Source organism: Tachypleus tridentatus, chromosome 9, assembly GCF_004210375.1.
Source record: "Tachypleus tridentatus isolate NWPU-2018 chromosome 9, ASM421037v1, whole genome shotgun sequence".
In the NCBI taxonomy this organism is placed as follows: Eukaryota; Metazoa; Arthropoda; class Merostomata; order Xiphosura; family Limulidae; genus Tachypleus; species Tachypleus tridentatus.
In genome coordinates, this window is record NC_134833.1 from 168,670,959 (window position 1) to 168,695,784 (window position 24,826).

General features: G+C 33.4%; 1 protein-coding gene across 1 annotated transcript in view; it reads left to right on the forward strand.

Annotated features, from left to right (window-relative positions):
• The first annotated feature begins 1,055 nt into the window (after positions 1-1,055).
• LOC143227292 (hapless 2-like) overlaps positions 1,056-24,826 on the forward strand; it is a 33,472-nt gene continuing 9,701 nt past the window's right edge. The window contains exons 1-8 of the mRNA XM_076458749.1: positions 1,056-1,182; positions 3,344-3,472; positions 6,998-7,128; positions 7,509-7,551; positions 14,175-14,359; positions 14,804-15,045; positions 22,202-22,299; positions 23,434-23,593. Of these exons, the coding sequence (XP_076314864.1) occupies positions 1,066-1,182; positions 3,344-3,472; positions 6,998-7,128; positions 7,509-7,551; positions 14,175-14,359; positions 14,804-15,045; positions 22,202-22,299; positions 23,434-23,593 (1,105 nt within the window). The 5' untranslated portion in view covers positions 1,056-1,065. The remainder of the gene's footprint in view (positions 1,183-3,343; positions 3,473-6,997; positions 7,129-7,508; positions 7,552-14,174; positions 14,360-14,803; positions 15,046-22,201; positions 22,300-23,433; positions 23,594-24,826) is intronic.

The following is a 24,826-nucleotide window of genomic DNA, read 5'->3' on the forward strand; positions in this document are numbered from 1 at the left end:
CCTTTTGATAATGGCTGTTATGAAAACATAACCGGAACCAGGACTGGAAAGGCCAACTTCAGGTGACTGACGGTGGTTCTTGTAGTTACCTGTTAGTCTTCCTAGTCTTGACTAGGTGTCAACATTGGTTTTATGCTATTTCTGTTTTTCAATGATGTTTTGTTTTACCTTCATTTCCTCTTATGTATTTTACTACATTTAATTTATATTTACCTTTTTACTGGACGTTTGGCGCAGATAACCTAGCTGCTTTGTGCCATAAAACACTAAATCAATCAATCAATCTTAAACATGTTGGCAACACAGGTTTTTAGTCTTACAGTAAGTCATGCATAAACAGATTAATATCCTCTTAAACATGTTGTTACATGTTGGCAACACAGGTTTTTAGTCTTACAGTAAGTCATGCATAAACAGATTAATATCCTCTTAGACATGTTGGTATAACAGTTTGTAAGTGTTACAGTAAGTCATCATGCATAAACAGATTAACATCCTCCTGAACATGTTGTTACTTGTTGGCATCACAGTTTTTAAGTGTTACAGTAAGTCATCATGTATAAACAGATTAATATCCTCTTAGACATGTTGTTACATGTTGGCATCACAGTTTGTGTTACAATAAGTCATCATGTACAAACAGATTAATATCCTCTCATACATGATGTTACATGTTGGCATCACAGCTTGTGTTATAGTAAGTCATCACATATAAACAAATTAATATCCTCTTAGTTATGTTACAAGTTGGTAATACAGATTTTTTTAAAAATGTTACGTCCATGAACAGATGAATAAATACATCTTTGTTCACTGAGTGTCACCTAACATTGAAAACCATATTATTTTATATTTTGGTGTTAGGTGAATAAAACTGATTAAAAACAAAGATAAGAAACCCATCTGTAAGACCTCTTACATTATTGATAATATGGGTACTTTAATTTTAGGTTTTAAAAGCTGAAATCCACAGCTTACTTTCTAATGCTGATACAGTAATTGTAAACAAATTATAGGTATGCAGTGAACTCACTTGAACATCCCATGATTGAACATACACTTTTTATGAACTTTTTTCTTCGACGGGAATCACCTAGTAACTATTACTGGTGGGACTTGACTCATCAACAAGAATTTACTGTAGGATCCCATAACTATCATGAGTTCAACTCTGAGAAAACGGTACGTAGGCCTGAACTCAGTGTGTTTAACAAATATTTTACTACATGTTGTTACAAACAGATCAGCAGTGAGAACATCTTAACCCAAAATTTGGAAATTTTATTTTGTTTAGTTGGTTTATTTAGGCATGCAACCTAAATTTCAGTAGAACACTATTTTGAATTATTTAGTGTTTCAAAGTTTTTTTTATATTTTCAAACTTTTCCATTATATTAGATTCTCTTTCTTTGTTTTGTATATGTTAGTTTAAATGCAAGTGTTTCCATATTTTGAAATGTTACCAATATATTCCAGGGCATGTGAAGCCCTTATGTACTGATTAAAAGACAAAAAAATTGTCTTAGTTTGTAAGAACTTTCACAAATAATTACATGTTAGATCTTTAAGTGTATGCATTACACAGTCATATCCTTAAGTAGACAAGTTATCTGAACTAATAGTTTTTTCAACAAGGTCATAAAACCGTAAATAAGTAACTTAGCATAGACATTTTGATATATTTCAATTAGTAGACCAGATTCAAGAAATGAAACATTATTACAAAAGTACTAGGTTTATGTTGTATGAATAATCACTATTTCCTAAAAAACAACTGTTTCCAGTGTCTTTACTAGAGAAAACTTACACTGTAAATATACTTAAGATCTAATTGACATGATGGAGGTGAAATAACTTCATATGCTCCAAGAAATGAGAGAATACATGAGTTTATAGCTTCAGTGACAATATACTTTCAGTGTAGTTTTATATAATTGAATAATTAGTAGATCTTAGCTTGTTTTAATGGAAATAAAAATCCATTATGATAAATTCTAAGGTCTTTGTAATTTGGTATTTTATAATTGTTCCCATCAACTTTTAAATAAATTATTTCATATATCTGTTTTATGAAAGTTGTTCTGGTTTCAGAATCAGACTGATAGCAAATGTCACTATTTACAACTGTTCTAATTTAACACTTCGTAATTGACCGTGTTAAAGTGTGAACTTGTTATAAAAAATTATTATGATAGTTTAACATTTCTGTATTGACTGTGGTAAGGTGTGAACTTGTTATAAAAAATAACTGATAATTTAACACTTCCGTATTGACTGTAGTAAGGTGTGAACTTGTAATTAAAAGTGAAACCAAATTTAAAGAGTAGTTGATGTAATTTATCATTTTTAGATTGATTTTGGTAAAATGTAAAACAGGTATCAACAATAGCTGTTGTGATTTATCACTTGTAAATTAGCTGTGGTAAGGCGAGAACCAGGTATCAACAATAGCTGTTGTGATTTATCACTTGTAAATTAGCTGTGGTAAGGTGTGAACCAGGTATCAACAATAGCTGTTGTGATTTATCACTTGTAAATTATCTGTGGTAAGGTGAGAACTAGGTATCAACAATAGCTGTTGTGATTTATCACTTCTGGATTAGCTGTGGTAAGGTGAGAACCAGGTATCAACAGTAGCTGTTGTGATTTGTCACTTGTAAATTACCTGTGGTAAGGTGTGAACCAGGTATCAACAATAGCTGTTGTGATTTATCACTTCTGGATTAGCTGTGGTAAGGTGTGAATCAGGTATCAACAGTAGCTGTTGTGATTTATCACTTGTAAATTACCTGTGGTAAGGTGTGAACCAGGTATCAACAATAGCTGTTGTGATTTATCACTTGTAAATTAGCTGTGGTAAGGTGAGAACCAGGTATCAACAATAGCTGTTGTGATTTATCACTTCTGGATTAGCTGTGGTAAGGTGTGAATCAGGTATCAACAGTAGCTGTTGTGATTTATCACTTCTGGATTAGCTGTGGTAGGATGTAAACCATGGGTTAATAGTAGCTATTGTAATTTAACATTTCTCGACTGACTGAGGTAAGATGTGAACCAGATATACACAGTAGATGTTGTAATTTGTCTTTTGTAGTGCTCTGGAATAAATGTTCTGTTTTGTGTGTATGATCGAGAAATGTACATTTTGCTATCTAACTGGCTGTAAGTAAAACTGTATTAACATTGCTTTCCTCTTCTGATATATCAGTAATTTTAATCTTCACATATTTGTGACACTACCCAAGTATGCACTTGTATATTTTAAAAATTTAAAGGTTTACAACACCTTTACAAAAAGGGGTGTAGAGATATATCTGTGTCATTATTTCTGTTCATTTTGTAGGTAATTGCAACATACGTTGCTGAGAAGCCAAACAAGGAGAGCATTACAATTGACTACAAGAACAAACGTCTCTTAATACCCGAGCCCCTGCCTGGTCAAACTTCAGGTGAACTGCCACCACGATATGCTGTAAGAATATTATGTAGTGTTTATAAAATAATTTTATTACCTAAATTTTCAGAGTTAGATTCTTTATTAATTTTTATGGCTATTTTTTTGAAGTGCTCTGCAAAATATTTTGAAACTAAAGCATATTCTTATTGAAATATGGTGAATATTTACCTTGTTCATGTACAGTTGATAAAACTGTTCCCTGTAAATTTATTGTATAACATATTTGTTATATGTCTCTACTCTCAAAATCCTGACACTTTACATGGTATTTGTTAGTTATAATCTCATAACCACGTCTTAGAATTCTTATTTTTCAGTATTTTGGCCACGTTTTGAAAATATTTTATTAACTTCAACTGTGTTGACTTATTGGTCATATTCTATGGCTTAAAGCTGGTACTCTGTTATCAAATATTGACTAATTCATTTATTCAAGGTATTTTGATGTTTCATGGACCTACATGTTACCTCTTTCTTCAGTTCGAAATTAACCAATGTTTGGCATATTTCAGTGACATTCACTTTGATTAATGAATACACTAATATTCCTTGTTAGGACAGGGTTTATCTATGGACTTATAACTCTAAACTTCGACGTTTTGTTTTCCTAATACTACATTTTATTGGAAGCCTGATGTCGAGTTGGAACTATTGTTAGCATGCACATTGATTCAGTTGTTGGTTTTTGTACTCATCCTAGTTATCATTGGCATCCCAAATTTCATGAGCTCCTACAGGAGGTTCCAAGCCTCCACACGAGCCCCTCAGTACATTGGTATACAGTATATGTTCTGTCTGTATCGATGGGTTTTGCTGCTTAGTTGGGTTGCCACCAGCAGCATCAGCATCATTGTTTATGTTATGCCTTCAGGACCTGTGAAGGCTGGGCTTTGAGTATTTCTGGAGGTGTGTTACTTTCAGTCACAGATCCAAGAGCATTACAAGCACTTGAATCAGGTTTAGTTGTTCAAGTCACATCTTTACCGCCTCTATTATCCACCCAACATGTAGGTTTTCCATTTCCTATAGATAGATCCTCATGAATTGAAACTTAATTTTAGGGCAATCAGTGTTTGGTTATTGTGGGGTTAATAAGAGAATTGTGATATTTTTTTCTGGGGTTTTATTCCTATTAGTTGTTAGGCCTAAGAACAAAGCAGATTGGTGTCCAATTATTGATCTCTTTCATCCATATCAAAACCTCACTTTTCCAAGATTCACAAATTCCTAATTTTTCAATCAGGAGTTGACGTTCTTTTTACTGGTATTATAAGTGCCCAAGTTCGTTGTAGTTGGCTTCTTTTTGCACACTGCCATATTGATGGAATCCCATCATCATAGGTATTTTTGTACACAGAAATGAGATACTGCAGTTGGGGAATTTTACTTTTGGGCTAGTATGGACTTTACATCAGTTCTACTAAATCTACTTGTCACCTCTATTCTATATCGCTGTGCACACACCATTCCATAGATGACTGGTTACTAATGGGACCATCTTGTTAATTGTCAGAATGACACACCCAAATTCTACTTTGAGAAATCATCAAGGCAGGCTTCATTCTCAGAATTGAGACATCTATTCTTGCTCCAATTCAGCTTGTCATTATTCTGCGTACTTTATTTATTGTCATGTTTCTCAGTTTGGCTCATTTAATTTACATTCTGCTCCATGCAGTGGAATAAGAAACCTGTCTCTTATGGGAATGTGGGCTCACTTGAACTTCTCATTCCTTTGCAATAAGAGCACAAGTGATTTTTTAATGGTCTTTATATGACCAAGAGATCATAAACATGGATTCACCGATTTCCTTAGGTTCATTTTCAATCTTGAAGAGTTGTTAAGTTGGGATGCTACTAAGATATAGATTCAGATACTACCCACTAATTCAGATTTCCATCTCTTTACAAATATCTTGCTTCAGGGATGAAGTGCTCGTACCAACAATTAGGAGTTTCAGGATCTACTCATGGATGGCAAGGTTTCACATTGTTTTAGACCTTCTTGCTCTTCCAAAGGCAATGCTTCATAATCTGCTCTTATTATTGGAAGAACCTGACAATTCCATAGTGGTGTCTTGTTTAAAGTCCACATGTTCCAGCTCCTTGTCATTTTCAAACATTGAGAGTTTCATTAAACTGAACGTAATGTGATTTACCATAACTGATATTTCATAAATAGGTCTAAACTTGTAATACTAAAATAGTGGTGTGTTTTCTCTTTCATGACAATTTACAAATGCAAAGGTTGTTTTCTAGCTTGATATAGAAATCAATATTTGGTTTACTTAAGTGGTTGTAAACTATTTCAGAAATGTTTTATACATTTAGCGTGGTCACTACACTGATTGATTGTGAGTTTTAATTTAGAACCCAAAAACGTTTTATAAAATAACTGAAATATATTCAGTAAATGTATTTAAATTATGGTATTTTATCAATAACATTAGTTTGTGTTATTGTGAATAGGAATCAGTATTAGAATATTTAATAACAATTAACCAAAAGAAGGGAAATATAATTTGGTAAATATAGGTTTGTTTTATTGCTGATAAATTAGAATCCATATAAGCTTTAACTAGTAGGTGAAACTATGAAAGTCTATTGAATTAAAACTATAATGTCTCTGCATTATATAATTAAGTGGAAGATAGAAAACAATTATATAAAAATATATGAACTGTTGATTGTGGTAAAATACCAGAATCCCAGTATATACTCTAAGCATTATTATTTTTCCACAATTATGGTTCAACCTAGAAACATGAAATGTTTTGGTTGGAAGTTTCGGGAAACTGGAGGGTTTGTGTGTTTGATTGAAATTAAGCATAAAGCTGCACAGTAGGCTGTGTCCTGCTCACCACAGGTATCAAACCAGGTTTCTACCATTGTGACACTACTGTGCCACCTAGGGGGAAAACTGGAGAGAGAAAAAATGTGTATATTGTTTATTACAGAAATATATATTTTGAACTTACCAAAGACTGTGTTAAAGCCATATGCAAATTTTTCTAAGGTATTTAACAGACTTTATAATGGTATACAGATGTTTGTCAAAAACTCAAGTTTTGACAATTTATATTTTACATAAAAATTCCAGGGCTATAATAAATTAATGCTTATTTAAAAAATGAAACTATATACGGGACTTGGTGAAATAATGAATTACACTCTGATTTTATTAATACTTAACTCTTAAAATAAAATTACTTATATTTATTACAGTGTTTTTGTTCTTTTCTGTTTGAGAAACATAAAATTGAATTGTTATTGTATTTTAGATGACATCTGTGGAGGTCTTGTGTTTCTGTTCGTAGAACATTTTGTACATAACAGAACTGCATGAAGTATTTAACATTCGTATATATTCATAGGTTTTTAGTTTAGAAAACAGTGTCTAAAAATAATGGATAAATCAGGCTACATAGTGACTCTCTAAATCTTTTAAAGGATTGGAAGTTTATGATGTTAGTTTAATCCATGTAGCAGGAAAGGATTTACACTTGTTTGTTATAAAGTATCTTTAAACATTTTTTTTAGAGAGGAGCATCTGATTACTTAATTTTGTCCAAAGATTTAATTGAAGGTGATGGAACAGAATGTGATAAAGCAGGGATCGGTTATAGAGCATTTTTTTATCAAAACAGTCGTTGTGAAGTACCTCCTGAGACGTAAGTTGTACATCAAAGTTTGACAACAGATTGTTACAGAGTCTAATTCTGTAATCATATAGATATTACATCTGTTTTTACATAAGAAATTATACAATAATATAGATGCAGCAAAAGTGAACTTAGTACTGTAATGTTGAATGTTTGTATTGATTTCTAATATGTTATACAAATTAAGATGTGTTCTGAATAAGTTCAAAACTAATATATAACTTGACACGTTTTGTGAATCTTGTGAATATATAATATTTAAGTAGATTAACAGAAATTTAATGTCTTTTATTAAAATATTAGGTTAAAATGTCTGTTTATGGATACAACAGAAAGCTAATAAAAAGGTTTTTTTTCAGATTTAAAAAATAGTTGCTTTTCAATTTCAGTTGCTTGAAAAATCAACCACTTGATCTCTGGAACAAAGATGATGTGAGTATGTGAAGATACACATTAGGTTATAGTAAATATGTTACAAACAACATAATAACTTTGTATTGAAGATGATATATGTAAAGTAAGACTTTAGCTAAAACTTTAACATAAGATATAATACAGTAACAGATATCTTCTGAACCACCTGGTCTCTGTAATGGAGATGATGTATGCCAAGCTACACTTTAGTGTAGGATAAAATATAGTAGTAGATATTTTATTTTAGATACAGTATCTTACCTCACATAATAACTTTTTCAATGAATACTGCCCTCTTTTGAGGCAAATTTTCAAAACTTGCCACTAGTCTTTCACTTACAACTTATGCATGTCCACATGTTAATGATTACGTGGTAGTTTCCCATCAATAGAGAGTAACACAACCTTTAACGTACTCCAGCATCTTCTTCACATTTACACTTGTTAACCATTTTTCAATTGGCAGTACAGATATTCTTTTGTTTTGTGGCAACATTTGTTGATGTTATCCTTTATACCACAGACCTCGTTTTCTTTAATAATTCTTTAATTTTCACATTGTTAAAGTGTGAAAAGTTGCTTTCTCCAACGTTTTTTCTTTTGCTTCAAGTTTGGAACTGTAACCATGCATTCACAGTTTCAGGTAGTTACAATTACTGTTGCTACAGGTTTCTCAACCACCACTACTAAGTTCAGTACTTAGTTATCGGCCATGAACACGTTAACAATTATTCAATAAGAAATATCCATGTTCCTGCAACCTTCACCAACTCACAAGGAATATCCTGCCATGTCTGCTCCTGGGGTGTCTGACAGAGAGGACAAGAATTTGGACAGTCAATTCCCCCACCTGAATATGCTTTCATTTCAAGTGTGATATCAAGGGATTTATCCAAACCTTTGTGGCATTAGTTAATCAGGTTTATGCTGTCTTATCCTTATCTCCTGTGAATTTTAACTGATCCTTCTTGTTGAATAACCTATGGACTAATATTTCATGTTCCCTCCATCACCTGGTGTTTAATAACCTATGGACCAATATTTCATGTTCCCTCCATCACCTGGTATTTAATAACCTATGGACCAATATTTCATGTTCCCTCCATCACCTGGTATTTAATAACCTATGGACCAATATTTCATGTTCCCTCCATCACCTGGTATTTTGGGAATCAACTTTGGTTACTATGCTTCATCTGTCGTGTATGACTAAAGATCATAGTTATGCATTTCATAGATCTTTCTTACCTTATTTTGATTTCAAACATTTAGAATCTGTTGTTTTATTGTGGGGTTTGAGTTGTAATGAATCGGTGAATTTTTCACGAGGTCAATTTTCCTGTATCATAGATATTTTCCACAGTTATCAATAATGGATAGATAATTGTCTCTTGAAAGGTTTTTAAATCATGTCACAGTCTTCTGTTTAATACAATGGCACAACACTTATCTTTGACTTAGCTCTTCACAGATAGCTGGTATGCTGTTGGGACCTTCTGGATTAGGTTATGGTTCTTCCTTAAGTTTATTTACTGGCTATTTCTGTGCACAACTTGTGCATGAAACCTTCTATTTATGTGTAATGGTGTTTGGGAGCTTTTCCCAACTCATTGAAGGTCCAAGTTGAATTTGCTTATCTCTATAATTCTATATCCTTATAAGCTTCCCATTTATTCCAACTTCACCTGCTACTTCTGTGTTTCAACCCTCCCTACAACCCTTTGCAGTTCCCAGATTTTTGTTCTTTATCCATTTATGGTTGAGTTAGTACTAGAAGGCATTTTAAGTGTTAGTGAGTCAGTTAGTTTAATATATTTGTAAAACCACTGTTGTCACATAATCTCCCACCACGTGAACTGTAATACTATAATTAAAGTGGTATTCTAATGTAATAAACTGGATGATTTTAATACGTTAGTGAAACCACTGTTATCACATAACCTGCCACCACATGAACTGTAATACTATAATTAGTGTTTTAATGTAATAAACTGGATTATTTTTAGTGTTAGTGAAACCACTATTACCACGTAACCTGCCACCACGTGAATTGTAATACTGTAATAAAGTAGTTTTCTAACATAACCTTCCACCAAGTGAACTGTAATACTATAATTTGTGTTCTAACATAACCTCCCACCACCTGAACTGTAATGCTGTAATCAATGTCCAAACATAACCTTCCACCAAGTGAACTGTAATACTATAATCAGTGTACTAACATAACCTCCCACCACATGAACTGTTATACTGTAATAAAGTAGTGTTCTAACATAACCTCCCACCAAGTGAACTGTAATACTATAATTAAAGTAGTGTTCTAACATAACCTGCCACCATGTATAGTGTTCTTACATGACATGTCCTTGAAAATGGAAAAGTTGAAATTGTTTTCTTTCCTTCTCCAGATTTTTTTCACACCACTCAGTGATTACAAATAGACCAGGATATTAGAGAGACACCTCATTTCCAAACGGAAGTTATTCTGTTGCTATAAACGTTTTATCCTGACATCAGTTGGTGCAACTGGAATGTATATATATATACATCATGTTTATCCTATTCATGTCATGATGTTATTGATTTTTGCCTTCAGGAGTAGTTTATTATTTTATTGCCCTTCTCTTTGTTATAGCTGCAGCTCCACAGGTTTTCTCTTTGTTATAGCTGCAGCTCTACACGTTTTCTCTTTGTTATAGCTGCAGCTCCATGCGTTTTCTCTTTGTTATAGCTGCAGCTCCACACGTTTTTTCTTTGTTATAGCTGCAGCTCCACGTTTTCTCTTTGTTATAACTGCAGCTCCACAGGTTTTCTCTTTGTTATAGCTGCAGCTCCACACGTTTTCTCTTTGTTATAGCTGCAGCTCCACACGTTTTTTATTTGTTATAACTGCAGCTCCACACGTTTTCTCTGTTATAACTGCAGCTCCACAGGTTTTCTCTTTGTTATAACTGCAGCTCCACAGGTTTTCTCTTTGTTATAGCTGCAGCTCCACACGTTTTCTCTTTGTTATAGCTGCAGCTCCACACGTTTTTTCTTTGTTATAACTGCAGCTCCACACGTTTTCTCTGTTATAACTGCAGCTCCACAGGTTTTCTCTTTGTTATAGCTGCAACTCCACGTTTTCTCTTTGTTATAACTGCAGCTCCACGTGTTTTCTCTTTGTTATAGCTGCAGCTCCACACGTTTTTTATTTGTTATAACTGCAGCTCCACACGTTTTCTCTGTTATAACTGCAGCTCCACACGTTTTCTCTTTGTTATAACTGCAGCTCCACAGGTTTTCTCTTTGTTATAGCTGCAGCTCCACGTTTTCTCTTTGTTATAACTGCAGCTCCACATGTTTTCTCTTTGTTATAACTGCAGCTCCACATGTTTTCTCTTTGTTATAACTGCAGCTCCACATGTTTTCTCTTTGTTATAGCTGCAGCTCCACATGTTTTCTCTTTGTTATAGCTGCAGCTCCACGTTTTCTCTTTGTTATAACTGCAGCTCCACACGTTTTCTCTGTTATAACTGCAGCTCCACATGTTTTCTCTTTGTTATAACTGCAGCTCCACACATTTTCTCTGTTATAACTGCAGCTCCACGTTTTCTCTGTTATAACTGCAGCTCCACACGTTTTCTCTGTTATAACTGCAGCCCCACATTTTCTCTTTGTTATAGCTGCAGCTCCACATGTTTTCTCTTTGTTATTGCTGCAGCTCCACATGTTTTCTCTTTGTTATAACTGCAGCTCCACGTTTTCTCTTTGTTATAGCTGCAGCTCCACATATTTTCTCTTTGTTATAGCTGCAGCCCCACATGCTTTCTCTTTGTTATCGCTGCAGCTCCACGTTTTCTCTTTGTTACAACTGCAGCTCCACGTTTTCTCATTGTTATCGCTGCAGCTCCACATTTTCTCTTTGTTATAACTGCAGCTTCACGTTTTCTCTTTGTTATTACTGCAACTCCACATGTTTTCTCTTTGTTATAACTGCAGCTTCACATGTTTTTTTGCCAAAAAGCCATCTTTGATTTTATCATTTTCTTGGATGAATAGCTTATTCTGACCATTTCATAAAATTAGTCTATTAGATACAGCTGCTTTTTGTTTCAAGCTAACTACATTTCTTGCATAAATCATCCTGATCTAGTAAATCCTGTTTGGTACAAACCCAGTATTTAGCACAGTATAGCCCAAGGAACACTTCAGCCGTTGGAAGGATTAGGAAGCCATTTAGTCTTATATATAAACTCTTTCTTTTTCCACATTTATGCCAAAGATAACTTTCCTCTTTTATTGATGATGGTTTTAATTTACAAATTTCATCTGGGCACACTCTCAGGTAACATCTTCAACGGGGTTTTGCTTCTCTATGGAATCCAGCTTCATATCCACTCTCATGGAGCACATAACAGTAACTAAACCTATTATATATCATTTTATCTCTGGTTATTGGATTCCTTGGTAAACAACAGTTCATATCAGTATGTTAGAACCTTGAGCCATTTGATGTGCTTGTTTTTGTACTGTAAACTCTCTTTGTTAACCTGAAGACAACCTCAGAAGGTTGAAACATTGTTCTGTACTTTATTTTAATTAAAGTTTTAATATCTATACCAGTTGTCTTGAGAATACAAATCTGAATACAGTTTATTTACATTATATTGATTTCTCTTTGAATTTATAGTTCTGTTTGCTATGTTTCTTTAAATGAAATGGAATTCCTAATTCCTAGTATGTGGCTTGTCGTCTATTACTTGGATAAGTACCACCTGGTCCCCCTACTTCTGTTGCTCATGGTAACCCAGGTATAATTATACTCCCTTTCTCACCAACACTCCCTTTTAAAACATCTAGGATCAAGGAGTTATTTATTTATGAAGTTTCTCCTTTGGAATATGAGACTTATTACTTTAAACAAAACTCCACTAACTATTAGGTAGAGGAATAATTTGTGAGCGTTTTTAAATAATTTCATTCAAGCATTACATGCAAGACTATACAATACTTCAATGCCTGAACACATTACACCCAAAACATTTATTATGATACTTTATTTCATGTGATACCTAGGTATATAGTATGCATTGTTTTAAACGAAATTGCAAGAAATTAAATGCGAAAAGCAGATGGTGTCGAAAATGCTCGATTTTGTCCACTTGACATTCCATTTAATGAGCTGAAAATGAAAGCAAAAATTAAAGACATATGAAAATCAAACACACCATCTATTAGAGCAAAAAATTATCTACCAAATGACATGAAATATTTTGCGAAAGCGTTTCATTTATGAATATATTTTTTTAACTTGAAAAAATGCTCACGATTATTCCTCAACCCAATACTTTGGTGCTTCAAGAGAAAATAACGTACTTTAGAAGTGAACAGAGGATGCCATCTGGTGGCCAGTGATTCTTCAGTGGACATTTTTTGCACCTTATCCTGTCCAACAGATCAAGAACAACTACTCCCTATACATTGTCTCACAGCTACAATGAAGATGGAGGAATGGTACAATTTAAAACTGTATTTAATGTTCCCCTTGTATTGTCCCAGAGTTATGAAGCTCATTCTTGAGTCTTTACACATTTTGTGTCAACTCAATAAGTCAGTTTTGTGTCTTTTCCATTCTTTCCAGATGAAGGTGGTTTTAATTTTAATTCAGAAGTGTGTCCAATTCATGGTTACTACTATTGGTATTCTCTTCTGAAAATCTTCCAGTACAGGACAGTACACTGACCATGAATGTCTCTTACTTCACCACATGGGACAACACTTGAGAATGTGTGTGGCTGCATATATACATGCATACCATGGCTCTTCCATTATATATTATTTAAAGGGTGTTTAGGATAGCAGTGTAACCTGCTATAATTAGCATTTTTCATTTCTAGTGTCATTTATATCCAAATTATTATTAGGCTCGTCTGTTTCAGTCCATTGATTTTTACTCTGGTTCTGGATTATTGTTGTCCACTTCTTTTATTTATTATTGTCTAGTACTGAGAAGTCCAACTTATGGTGAACTGTTGTGACTCTCTCTGTTGATAGTTTTAGTATTCCATAGATAAGTCTACCTGGTTTTAATTTTACATTTTTAGAATTAAAGTTAAATTGAAATAGATACTTACCCTGAAATACATTCACACCTCTCAACAATTGGTAGATAGGTGATTTTATGTCAGGCCTGCAACAAAGAAATCTGGGTTATGGTAAGAAAGTAGAGATTTTATACATTATTTTGTCACAAGAAACAACTTTTTATCACAACTGTTCTTTGATGTGTATGTGTATATTTACTATTCATGTTTTGAGAATAAGAACATTACAAACTTTGAATTGTGCAAATTTGTTTTAAAAGTGAAATTGAAAGACAAATGTTGTAATGATAATAATCAGATTGATACTTGTAACTTTATTGTTTGGATTCAAGACATGATTTTAGTTCAAACTACAGCTATTTTGCAAGAGGTTTCAGTATTGTGTTGACTTAATAAGGAAGTAAACCACTGTGTAACATGCAAACAATAATGTTATTTAAATGTTGCAAATTAATATAATTATTGAAATTATTAAGAAATGTGTTTTAAAATTTTGACTACTTCAGATATTTTCATGCAAAAGTTGTTTTATATACTTAATGATTTATGTAACAGAAGAAACTTAAAGCTGGGAAGAATGGTTCATTCTTGCTTCGGTTTTATGGTACACCCCACAGAGATTCAATCCTGATAAACAAAACTACTGGTCAACACTGGCTAGCTCTAGAGTATACTTACCGCCACCTCACTATTGTTCATGTTGAAATTGATGCAAGGAACATAACAGTTTTACAGAAGGGGTAGGGTCAGTTTTCTGACACAATAGTATTAGTGTTTACATTTCTAAATCTCCATCATGAGAGTGACATAAAATAATTGGAGATAACAAAGTAAATTAACTATTATATACAAAATTATTAGATGGATTCCAGAAGTGTATGTTCAAAATAAGCTATTAGTAAAGTAAAATCTTTTTATTTCTCAATACTGTAGTTCTCTAAATCTTGGTGTATTATAGTACAGTTTAAAAATTGTTCAATATTATATTTATTCTTCATGTAATTATTAAATCTTTCATTAGATACTTAAGCCTGAGTTTAGGATAAATCATATTTACAGAAAACTAACGTATATTAATACTTGTTAGAGTTGTTTATGTATTATATAGATGAAAGTATTCTACACATTCTGTGGAATCAGAAGTTTAAAACTTTGTAGAAACTATAACTAACTCTATGTTTCAGTTATTTTGCACAGTTGATTGCCATAGTGACTTTGAGTACAGCTGGTATAAGTCAGATACATGTGCATGTTCTAAACACTGGCTTGGTTGAGGCTCGTTTCACTGCTAAAGCTGTCCAGTGTAGTGAGGGAGTGTCTGACAGCTCAGAAGTTTCAGTGTTTATTCCTCCTCAGAGTAAGAAAGTATTATTATTGTTTGTTCAGCTTGGATCAATGGATATTAATGACAACATTGTTTGCACAGGTGAGTAGCAAAGTATTTTTTAAAGATAGTGATCCATATGCTCCATTCTTAAATTTTTGCATGTAGTAATATAAACTTGTGATCAAAGTTGTAAACCTAAATAAAGCTAAAATCAACTCGGTAATGAGTACAAGTTACTTATAAAGATTATAATGCATTGTTTTAATCGTTGGGAACACTTTATTTATTTTAGTTACTTAAATTATTATGAAATTTGTTTTAAAAGTTTGTTTTCTTAAACAGAAATTTTTATTCTCATAAAGTTGGGTATTCTAAAAAACTCAGTTCAAAAGGGCTTTATACTGTTCAAAATGGTATTTTACACTACTTAAAAGACTTATGACCAAAATAATAAGGAAGTAGATGAAGAAAAACAATTGTATGAAAGGATTTTCAAGGACAAAAGAAATCCTCTTCTGGATATTGGACTTTCAATAATGCTACAAAGGTCTGTGATTTCTATCTAATTGCATCTGATAACTCTGGAAGAAGAACTACCAATGTCTGTTGTACACGGGAAGGCTGCTTGTGCTCTTTCCTTGAGGATAAACCTCAGTGCCAGGAAAACACAAACAAGTAAAGATTGTACATGATTGAGCATTTGAAGACTGAGACTGAATGGACCACTCTAAATAGTATTCCTAGACATTTTTTAGGTAGAGTACCATCCAACTTCAACTTTGTTTAAAACCAACCAAGATTATCAAGGTAATACTCGAGATGCCACTGATGGAAAATGTCTACCAACAGAAACTGTTTCATCAACAGGTTAGATAGTAACCATCTAATAGGCTATGGAGCAGTGGTGAGCTTCTCTAAGTGGATTACAGAAGAGTGGGATAATGCAGAGCTAATATATAAATTGCAGATAGCGACTTACTCCTTTAACACTCTGGACCAAGGATTATCTACCCTTATAACAATCAAAGTCCATGAATATAGCTATAATGTTGTAGCCTTGACCAAGTAGTGGCCAAGAGATTGTAACATCAAGGAAACCTTGGTCAGGTGGTGATCAGTAGATCCTGACATCAAGGAAATGTTGGTCAGGTGGGGTCCAAAGGCCATGAAAGGAATGTTCAAGCTGTGATATGAGTAAGACAAACATATAACTACACTTACATTCAAGAGTGCAGCAAATAAAGGTTTGAAGTGTGTCAGGCATGGAATGGTTGATCTACAGAGCAATGTCTGACCTGAGTCTGGCTCCAGTCTCCATCAAACCCTTGAATCAGGTAGCAATTTTAGGATGGTAAACATTGTTTAATTGTGTTGAATGTTCAACCCAGTGTATCACTGAGCTATTCCTTAACTTGAGTACAAGACTCAAAAGAGAAATACCATAAAGAGCATGTGTGTGCCTACATGGATCAACAGTACCCATTTACACCTCATTGGCCAGTCTGTGGAAGGGCTACCCACTGAAAGAATGTAGTACTACGTAGGTATGAGAGATATTCTCACCTTTGTTGAGGCTGTTTCTGTAGCAATATGGCATGAAGCTGTAACTTAAAACAAGTTGCAAGACAGGAAATCAGCTTGCAGTGGTCACACCTTAAACAGACCACTTTTCTTGGGCAACCGTATTATGCCAATCTCAAGCATGTTGAAGTTTTAACACCATCCACACATCCCAGCACTGTGAGACAACCACACTTGTATCCAATAAATAGATAGGACTTTCCTGATCCTCTTATTGCCTGTGCCAATGATGCCTGTATATGTGCATCAGCTCGGAAAGGATGATCGAAATGTTTGCTTTACCTGTGCTGTGTTGGGTAACATTTAAGTGATTTACCAATAAGCAAGGTAGACAAGACTATTGATTTTGAGTGACAGCTCAGCAGAAAAGCCAACATATTAGATGGTAAAGTAGTTATAGTTCAAGGAAACTAACAGAGCTCAAGTTGCATCTGGCAACTGACTAGGGTGGCTGTGATCACAGCTTGCACAAATATGTTTGTTGGCCAGCTCAACTCTCTTGTGATAAGTGAGTTTCAAGAGTATAAGGGCAAGAGGTAGAATTCTAATTGATAAATGAGTAGTCTGAACACTGATAGATCTAGTGGTTTATCATGACTCTGAATTAAATACTTTGTGAAATGCAAGCAAATTAGATATAAATGAAGATGTGGCTCTTCTACTGTAAAGGTGTCAACCATTACGATTTGAGTGTAATCATTACAATTTTAGTGTATACATTATGACTATATGCTCATACAGACAAATATTACAACTTGTTGCAACTCCTAAATTATTATATAGGCCTATACAATAAAGTGAAAGGGCTTGAAAGGGGTGAAAAGTTCTAGTGAGATACAAATAAATTTTGATAATAAATAAAAGACATAGTCCAAATGGCTACTTGCAATAATCATGTTTGTGCTTGAAATAATGAAAAATATTTGTATCTCTGATGTCTACCAATAGTTTGAGTGTGGTGCTTCTCCATACTGGGTACGTGGGGGAATCCATAGTTATGTTATCAGTGCTTGTCAGTCAATCAGCACTCGCTTAGATGGATATTTCTCGATTTCTAAGCGGCATAGAAACACCAATGTGATCGTTTATAAGACAGAAAAAAAAAGAGGCCTCATTCACCAGATTGTCTTGTTTCTGGCAAATCTATGTATGTATGTATGTTTTTCTTGCAGCAAAGCCACATCGGACTATCTGCTGAGCCCACCAAGGGGAATCAAACCCCTGATTTTAGCATTGCAAGTCCGTCGACTTCCTGCTGTACTAGCCGGAGGGCTGGCAAATCTACAAGGACTAAAAGTGTGAATCAAAAATTTAGGAAAGAATATAGTGCAAAATATCCAGACATTGCATCAAAAGTCAGTGACAATCATGCGTTTTGTACAGTTTGTCACATCGATTTTTCTGTGGTGCATGGCGGAATAAACGATTGTTCCAGACATATAAAATTGGCATCTCACCAACAAAAGGCTGTGGCAAAGACAAAAACTATGCAGATAACGACATTTATGAGTAAGAATTCAGAATATAAAACCATAAATGCAGAAGTGATTTTCACACAATTCGTCATTGCTCATAATTTACCCCTAGCTGTAGCTTGTCATGCAGGACATCTATTCAGAAAAATGTTCCCAGGCTCTGATATAGCAAAAAAATATGGCTGTGCTAGAACCAAAACTACAGCCATTGTACAAATGTTGAGTTATGAAGATGACAAAATGATTTCAAGTATACTTACTAACAGTGTTTACAGTTTAGCCACAGATGGATCCACAGACATGGATTACTCAAAACTGTATCCAGTGGTTGAACGATATCTGTACGGGCTCTGTCTATAATCATTACACTCAGTCATTTGAAATAGTTGGCATCTCTGCAGTACTGTATTTTTGATGCATTGGTCACTGGACAAATGTAGTCATTGGTATTTCTGAGATGAAACTTATCATTCAGTTCTATCTACCAGTCAAAGTTCATGGGAAAGTTGTCCATTGATGGTCAGACTGAACACAGGAATAATGGACCTTATAGAGTATGTTGAGAGAAAGTCATAGTACCTCCCAAGTACAAAACTGGTATTCTTGAGTGAAGTCTAGTGCATTGGTGCTGTGATAATACCCAGCTTTTGTTCAGGCTGTATAAGGAAAAGAGAAACCTTGTTGTTTTACAGTTATGGATAATAGGTTGTTTAGGTTTTGCTGCATGGTGGGTGAAGTGATTGGACTGGAGGTAATGGTAGGTTTGTGTCTATTGTGCCTCATTTGTAACTAACACATGGTTACCAACATGTAACTAATACATGGTTACCAACATATATGATGTCTGTAGCTGAGGCTTTTCTAAGCAGTCTAGACTCAGAGCACCAACAACTCAGACACTTGTTGGCTAAATATGCTAACGTATTTGTGGAACCAGATGGCTGACTGGGTGAAACAACCATTACATAGATACAGGTGATGCATGCCCATCTGAACACTCCTGGAAATATGGGAAAGTAGCCACCACCAAATTATAGCAAATGCTATAGGAAAGGAAAGAGTTGTAGGTGGTCCACACTTGTGAATTTCAAGAAGAAAGTAGCTATGATGAATGTGGTACAACTTGAATCGATGTCTTTTCATTATTATGAATAGATGAATGTTTGGATTTATTTTAAGCAGCACATTAATTCACCACATTTAACCTGGATACTGGCAAATTGAGCTTCGAGTCAAGAGCCAACGTGAAACTGTTTTCAACATGAAAGATTAGTTTCATGTTATACTTTTCTATGTTTGTAACCTGCTTTTAACTTTGGAGAAGCTAACAAAGCTCACACTGAAGAGACTTGGTGATTGGTTGCACATTTGATCTGGGATTGTAAACCTGAAAATGGTATTCCAACAGTTATAGAAGGCAGATTTAAAACCAGAGGTGTTTGTATCTGAAGATGACAAATCTTGTTGAATCATCGTCAATTTATAACAGTTTTTCATTATGCAGTCAAGCTGCCATTTAGAAAAGATTGCTACTGAAGTAAGCACATTTTGATAGTTGTTGAAGGGGAGATGTTTGGTTCAAATGACGTTATTTGTCATGGTACAACAAAGTCATGCATGAGTGTGATACTGACATGAAACAGAATATACATATATACAGAGAGAGTGTATTAATACAGAACAGTCATGTAAAATGAAACAAAATCAAAAGGAAGAACTGCATTAAAAATGACAAATCCAAACATCTGATAATGATTATAAATAAAAGTAAGCCCAAACAAAATAAAAAAAACTGTACAAATCAAAAGGGTTACCAGGGTACAGGCTATAATGTGGGATATTAAATTTACCCTAGTTTTTGGAGGTGAAGTAGGTTTGGTTTGGTTTTGGATTTCTCACAAAGCTACTCGAGGGCTATCTGCACTAGCCATCCCTAATTTAGCAGTGTAAGACTAGAGGGAAGGCAGTTAGGCATTACCACCCACTGTCAACTCTTGGACTACACTTTTACCAACAAATACTACCCCCACGGCTAAAAGGGTGAGCATGTTCGGTGTGACAGGGATTCGAACCTGCGACCCTCAGATTACGAGTAGAGAGCCTTAATCATCTGGCCACGCTGGGCCAAGAGGTGAAGTAGGACTTGCATATTGGTGGGGACAGACCATCTATTAGTCTTAACTTTCATTCACCAGTCTCACATGGAGAAATTCATAAATAATAATAAAAGAAAACAGAGGTTAGGAGAGTGAGATGTGGGTGCTCAAGCCCACAAGGTCCCAGATCTATGTCACCCTTCACTGCCTGCAGACAGTTGGTGACTGCTCTCCAAAGTAAGGAAGAAGTAATAATAGTAAAATACTACCACTTGGGGGTAAGTAAGTTTGCATTTCAGACCCCATTATGGTGGTAAAGCACTAATTAGTATACCAGTAGATAAATTATACTAGTATAAAGGGTCCCAACCAATTATCTAAACTAACTACGATAACTCCCAATTACAATCCATTACATCTACTGTAACTACCAGTTCTCAGACTGTAAACAAGCCTTTATATGTGATAATGTGTGCATTGTTATAAAATAGTTTCAACTTGTTTAACTTATCCTGTTAACAACTAAATGTACTTAACAGGAACCTTCAGTAAAATTTTCTTAATTTTTGCTTTTTTACATTTATTTGATATATTCTTATAATTTCCACAGAATATTTTGATAATTTTATTCAGTTTCTTTATTATATCCATTAAATATTACTTTTAGCATCAGTATTTCAATATAATGTTTATAATAGAAGGATATGATACATTACTATTAACACAGTGTAAACCATATACTGGAAAATAAAAATATTTTCTTTGATGAAACTTTGCAGAATGGACGGCAACTGCCTGTTGTGGACACACGAATGTAGAGGATGATGTTTCAAGTCTTCCGCCTTTTGTCTTCAAGGTGGACGACTTTCTAAACATCATCCTCCACACTCGTGTCTTCACAACAGGCAGTTGCCGTCCATTCTGCAAAGTTTCATCATGAATACTCTGCCTAAACAATCTATCAAAGAATATTTTCTTTTATCAAAAATATTTATATGGATATCATTTTCAGTTATTTTAATTTATAATTCTAAACTATGTGCCTCTAGATTAGAAAGTATAGTATTTTCTGTTTCTAATTCTAGTGTGTAAATAGTTTTAATAACATTACTTATCTCAGAATTTTTATACTAATTAAGTCATCTATATATCTGTAGGTAAAAGCAGAAATGTCTGGGTTTAAGTAGTTTTCAGTAAACCTATTCTGATAATAAAATAAAGGTATAAATTTATAAAACAAGTGGAATAGATAGGTCCCATTGAAACTCCTATCACTTGTTTAAATACCTGGTCATTTTTATATGATAACATGTTATTAATGTGAGGGTTTAAAAGTAGTTAAAACTATTTAATGTTATATTTTATCAGTTTCAAATTCCTTACGTAGCCTAGTTGGGGAACTGTAAAAACAAGTCTAGTACCAGAGAGTTGTTCAGGTGCAAAGAATATGGATAGCTACACCTGCTTAGTACTTTAAGAAAAGAAATATGTGCTAAGAATTTCACATATTACAGTTACAGTGCAAAATGAGCAAAGTTTGTAGTGTAGCACCCATGAATGTAACAGAACATCCCAACAGAGACTAAAGATACTTTCTGGTGGATAAGCTATGATAACATTGTGTGCCTCTGGTAATATTAGACCAACTAGTTTATGAGATGCTCAGAAAGCAGTGTTTAAATTATAAATTACACTGTATTTCAACTGATTAGTAAGTATAACTTTGCTGGGTACTAGTGGTTATAGTGGAGTTATTACTGAAAAATAACCATCACAGTCTTTTTCAAAATTTATTAATGTTGTTCTTTGTGGTTTCTTACATAATAAATCATCTTTTAATACACTTAAACAGTGATATATTCTGTAAGCACACCACTGGTGACAGTTATATGTACATGTGTGTAGAAAATGTCAGAAGGAAAAAGCCATTTATAAATTATCAATAAGTGTTCACTACTGTACAACATTTATATTCCTACTATTGAATAACAGATTATCTGTTTCTGGATCAGGGCTAGTTCTGAATTATGTTGTATTGTTTGACTGACTTACCAATTATTATTCAGTTTTCTAATGTTAATGTAATAAAATCTGACATCTCAGTGAAGCTTAGAAGTGAAAATGTGGAACACGTGGCTGAAAGACAAGCTGTTTTGAAACCTAAGGACCGTTGTGTTTGTTTCATGCATTGCAAGTGTACAGTATGTATTTTATTTACCTTTCATTAGAAATATTTCTATTTTAACTTCAAATGATGTAAAAAGTGTGACAGTTAATGAAATGTAGCATTGTGTCATGTAATAGCTCAAAAGTCCTATAAAGCATAGCAAGAAAAATACTGAATTTAATATACATTTACCAAACTCTGTACAATTATTGACAGTTTAAATTTTTCCTTTCTTAAGCAGATCCATTCAAAATATCATAAAAGATTGAAAATATTAACTTTAAAATATTTGGTATTTCGGGCTGGAAAGCTGTTAAAAAAAACACCTCTTGAGGATGCTGATGGTAACTTTCTTGTTATTGGAATATCTTTTATAAATGAGTCTAAAGAATTTATTTCTTTACATAATTAGACTTGATAGTTGAGGATGTTAGTGGTAACTCTCTTGTTATTGGAATATCTTTTATAAATGAGTCTAAAGAATTTATTTCTTTACATAATTAGACTTGATAGTTGAGGATGTTAGTAGTAACTTTCTTGTTATTGGAATATCTTTATAAATGAGTCTAAAGAATTCATTTCTTTACATAATTAGACATGATAGTTGAGGATGTTAGTGGTAACTTTTTTGTTATTGGAATAGCTTTTATAACTGATGTAAGGGGACCAAAGTTTTCAATGAAAATCGTTACATAGTTAGGCTTGCCAGTTGAAGATGGTAACTTATTTATTGATAGAATTATTAATATGAATTAGTGGTGAAAAACTGCTCTGTCATTTAATATGTTGATGCATCATAAACGACTTACTCTCATGAGAAGAATATTCATTTATAAGTAACTGTTTACTAGAATATGTTATTCTTTCTTGATATAGAATATTTAACAGCATGGTCTGGTATTGTACATTTTTGAACAGGTAACAAACATTAATTTCGAAGCAAGTCATGTTTAACAGTTATGTGTTGTTTCTTGAAAATGTTTATTTCTGAATTATTTACCTCTTGATTGTATATAAGTTATTGTTCACCTTTAATATAAGTTTACTGCATAGTTCATAATTTTGTGAATTGTTAACATAAGAATAAATCATTAACTTATGGATTGATTTAATAGCATGTTTAGTGTCATGATTTTTTGAGTAGTCAAATAATGTTTCTTGTTTTCAGTGCATAAAAGACAGTTTATCTTGCAAACTTATCAAACTAGAAGATTACCATAAAGCTGGTTTTCGTGGTTCTTTGCCTGTTCTACATACATTGAAATATCACCACAACTTCACCATCCTTTTCATCATCATTGTTATCAATATTCTATTCTTAATCATCGGTAAGGCTTTATTTACCTTTGTTATAGAAAATATTATGATGAATTAAACTTGATACACAGAGGAAAAACAGCTAAATATTTTAAACATTAAATCCTACATTTTGTACAAAGATAGTTTTGAACAGTGTTCTTTCAATGGAACCAGTACAACTTAAATAGGAACAGGTAACTTTATAAACGTTTTTTTAATGTAGGTGGTAGGTTAATTTGTGAATACATTTCAACTGGATATGCCATTCAAAATATATTTCTAAAATAATTATTAACAATCAAAGAATATTTACTTATACATAGTCACGTAATGATATTCAAGAAACTAAAATGTAGATGGTTTACTTTGATTTTTCAAATAATCAACAAATATTCTATGAATGATACAGACAAGACAACTGTTGGTGTACTAGAGTGCAAATGTGTACTTCTAATGACTTTGAGAGAAAGTTTGGATACAATTATAGCTTGTTAGTAATGCTCTTCAACCAGTTCTGATATTCAATCACAGGTTGCACTTGGTTTTCACAGTTCATTGAACCATATACTGGTGATATGAGTGCAAAAAGGGAATGTTGTGTATGGCTTTCTGCTGAACCTATGTAATGCAATGGGTTTCAAAGTTTTTGCCTTTCAGAGCTGTTAAAAATATAAAATGTGGGATGTATAAAAAATCTTGTATAGATCATACAATTCTAAAGTTCTTTAGTAACAGAGAATGTTTCTCTACATGACTGTGTGTAGGCTTGTTTTAAATCTGAAGGAAGAGGTTAATGTAGAAAAGGTATCACATATTTGCATGAGTATCTACAAGATGGGGGCAGTGGAGGTAATTTCCCCCCGCTCCTAGAATTTTGAAAGAAACTTTATTAGAAAATAATAGTAATTAAATATAAATGGTAAAATTATGCTTACATAAATAAGCTGTAACTAGCTAGAACATTACATTAAAACTTAGAAAGGAAATGGCGTGCAGTCTGCAATGGCTTGCATCCACCAGGAATAATTTCTGTAGACAATTCATGCACTCTTCATCATGGTTGAAATAAGTTGAAAATCAATGATATAACTGTTTATAAATTCTGTAGACAATTCATGCACTCTTCATCATGGTTGAAATAATAAGTTGAAAATCAATGATATAACTGTTTATAAATTCTGTAAACAATTCATGCACTCTTCATCATGGTTGAAATAAGTTGAAAATCAATGATATAACTGTTTATAAATTCTGTAGACAAT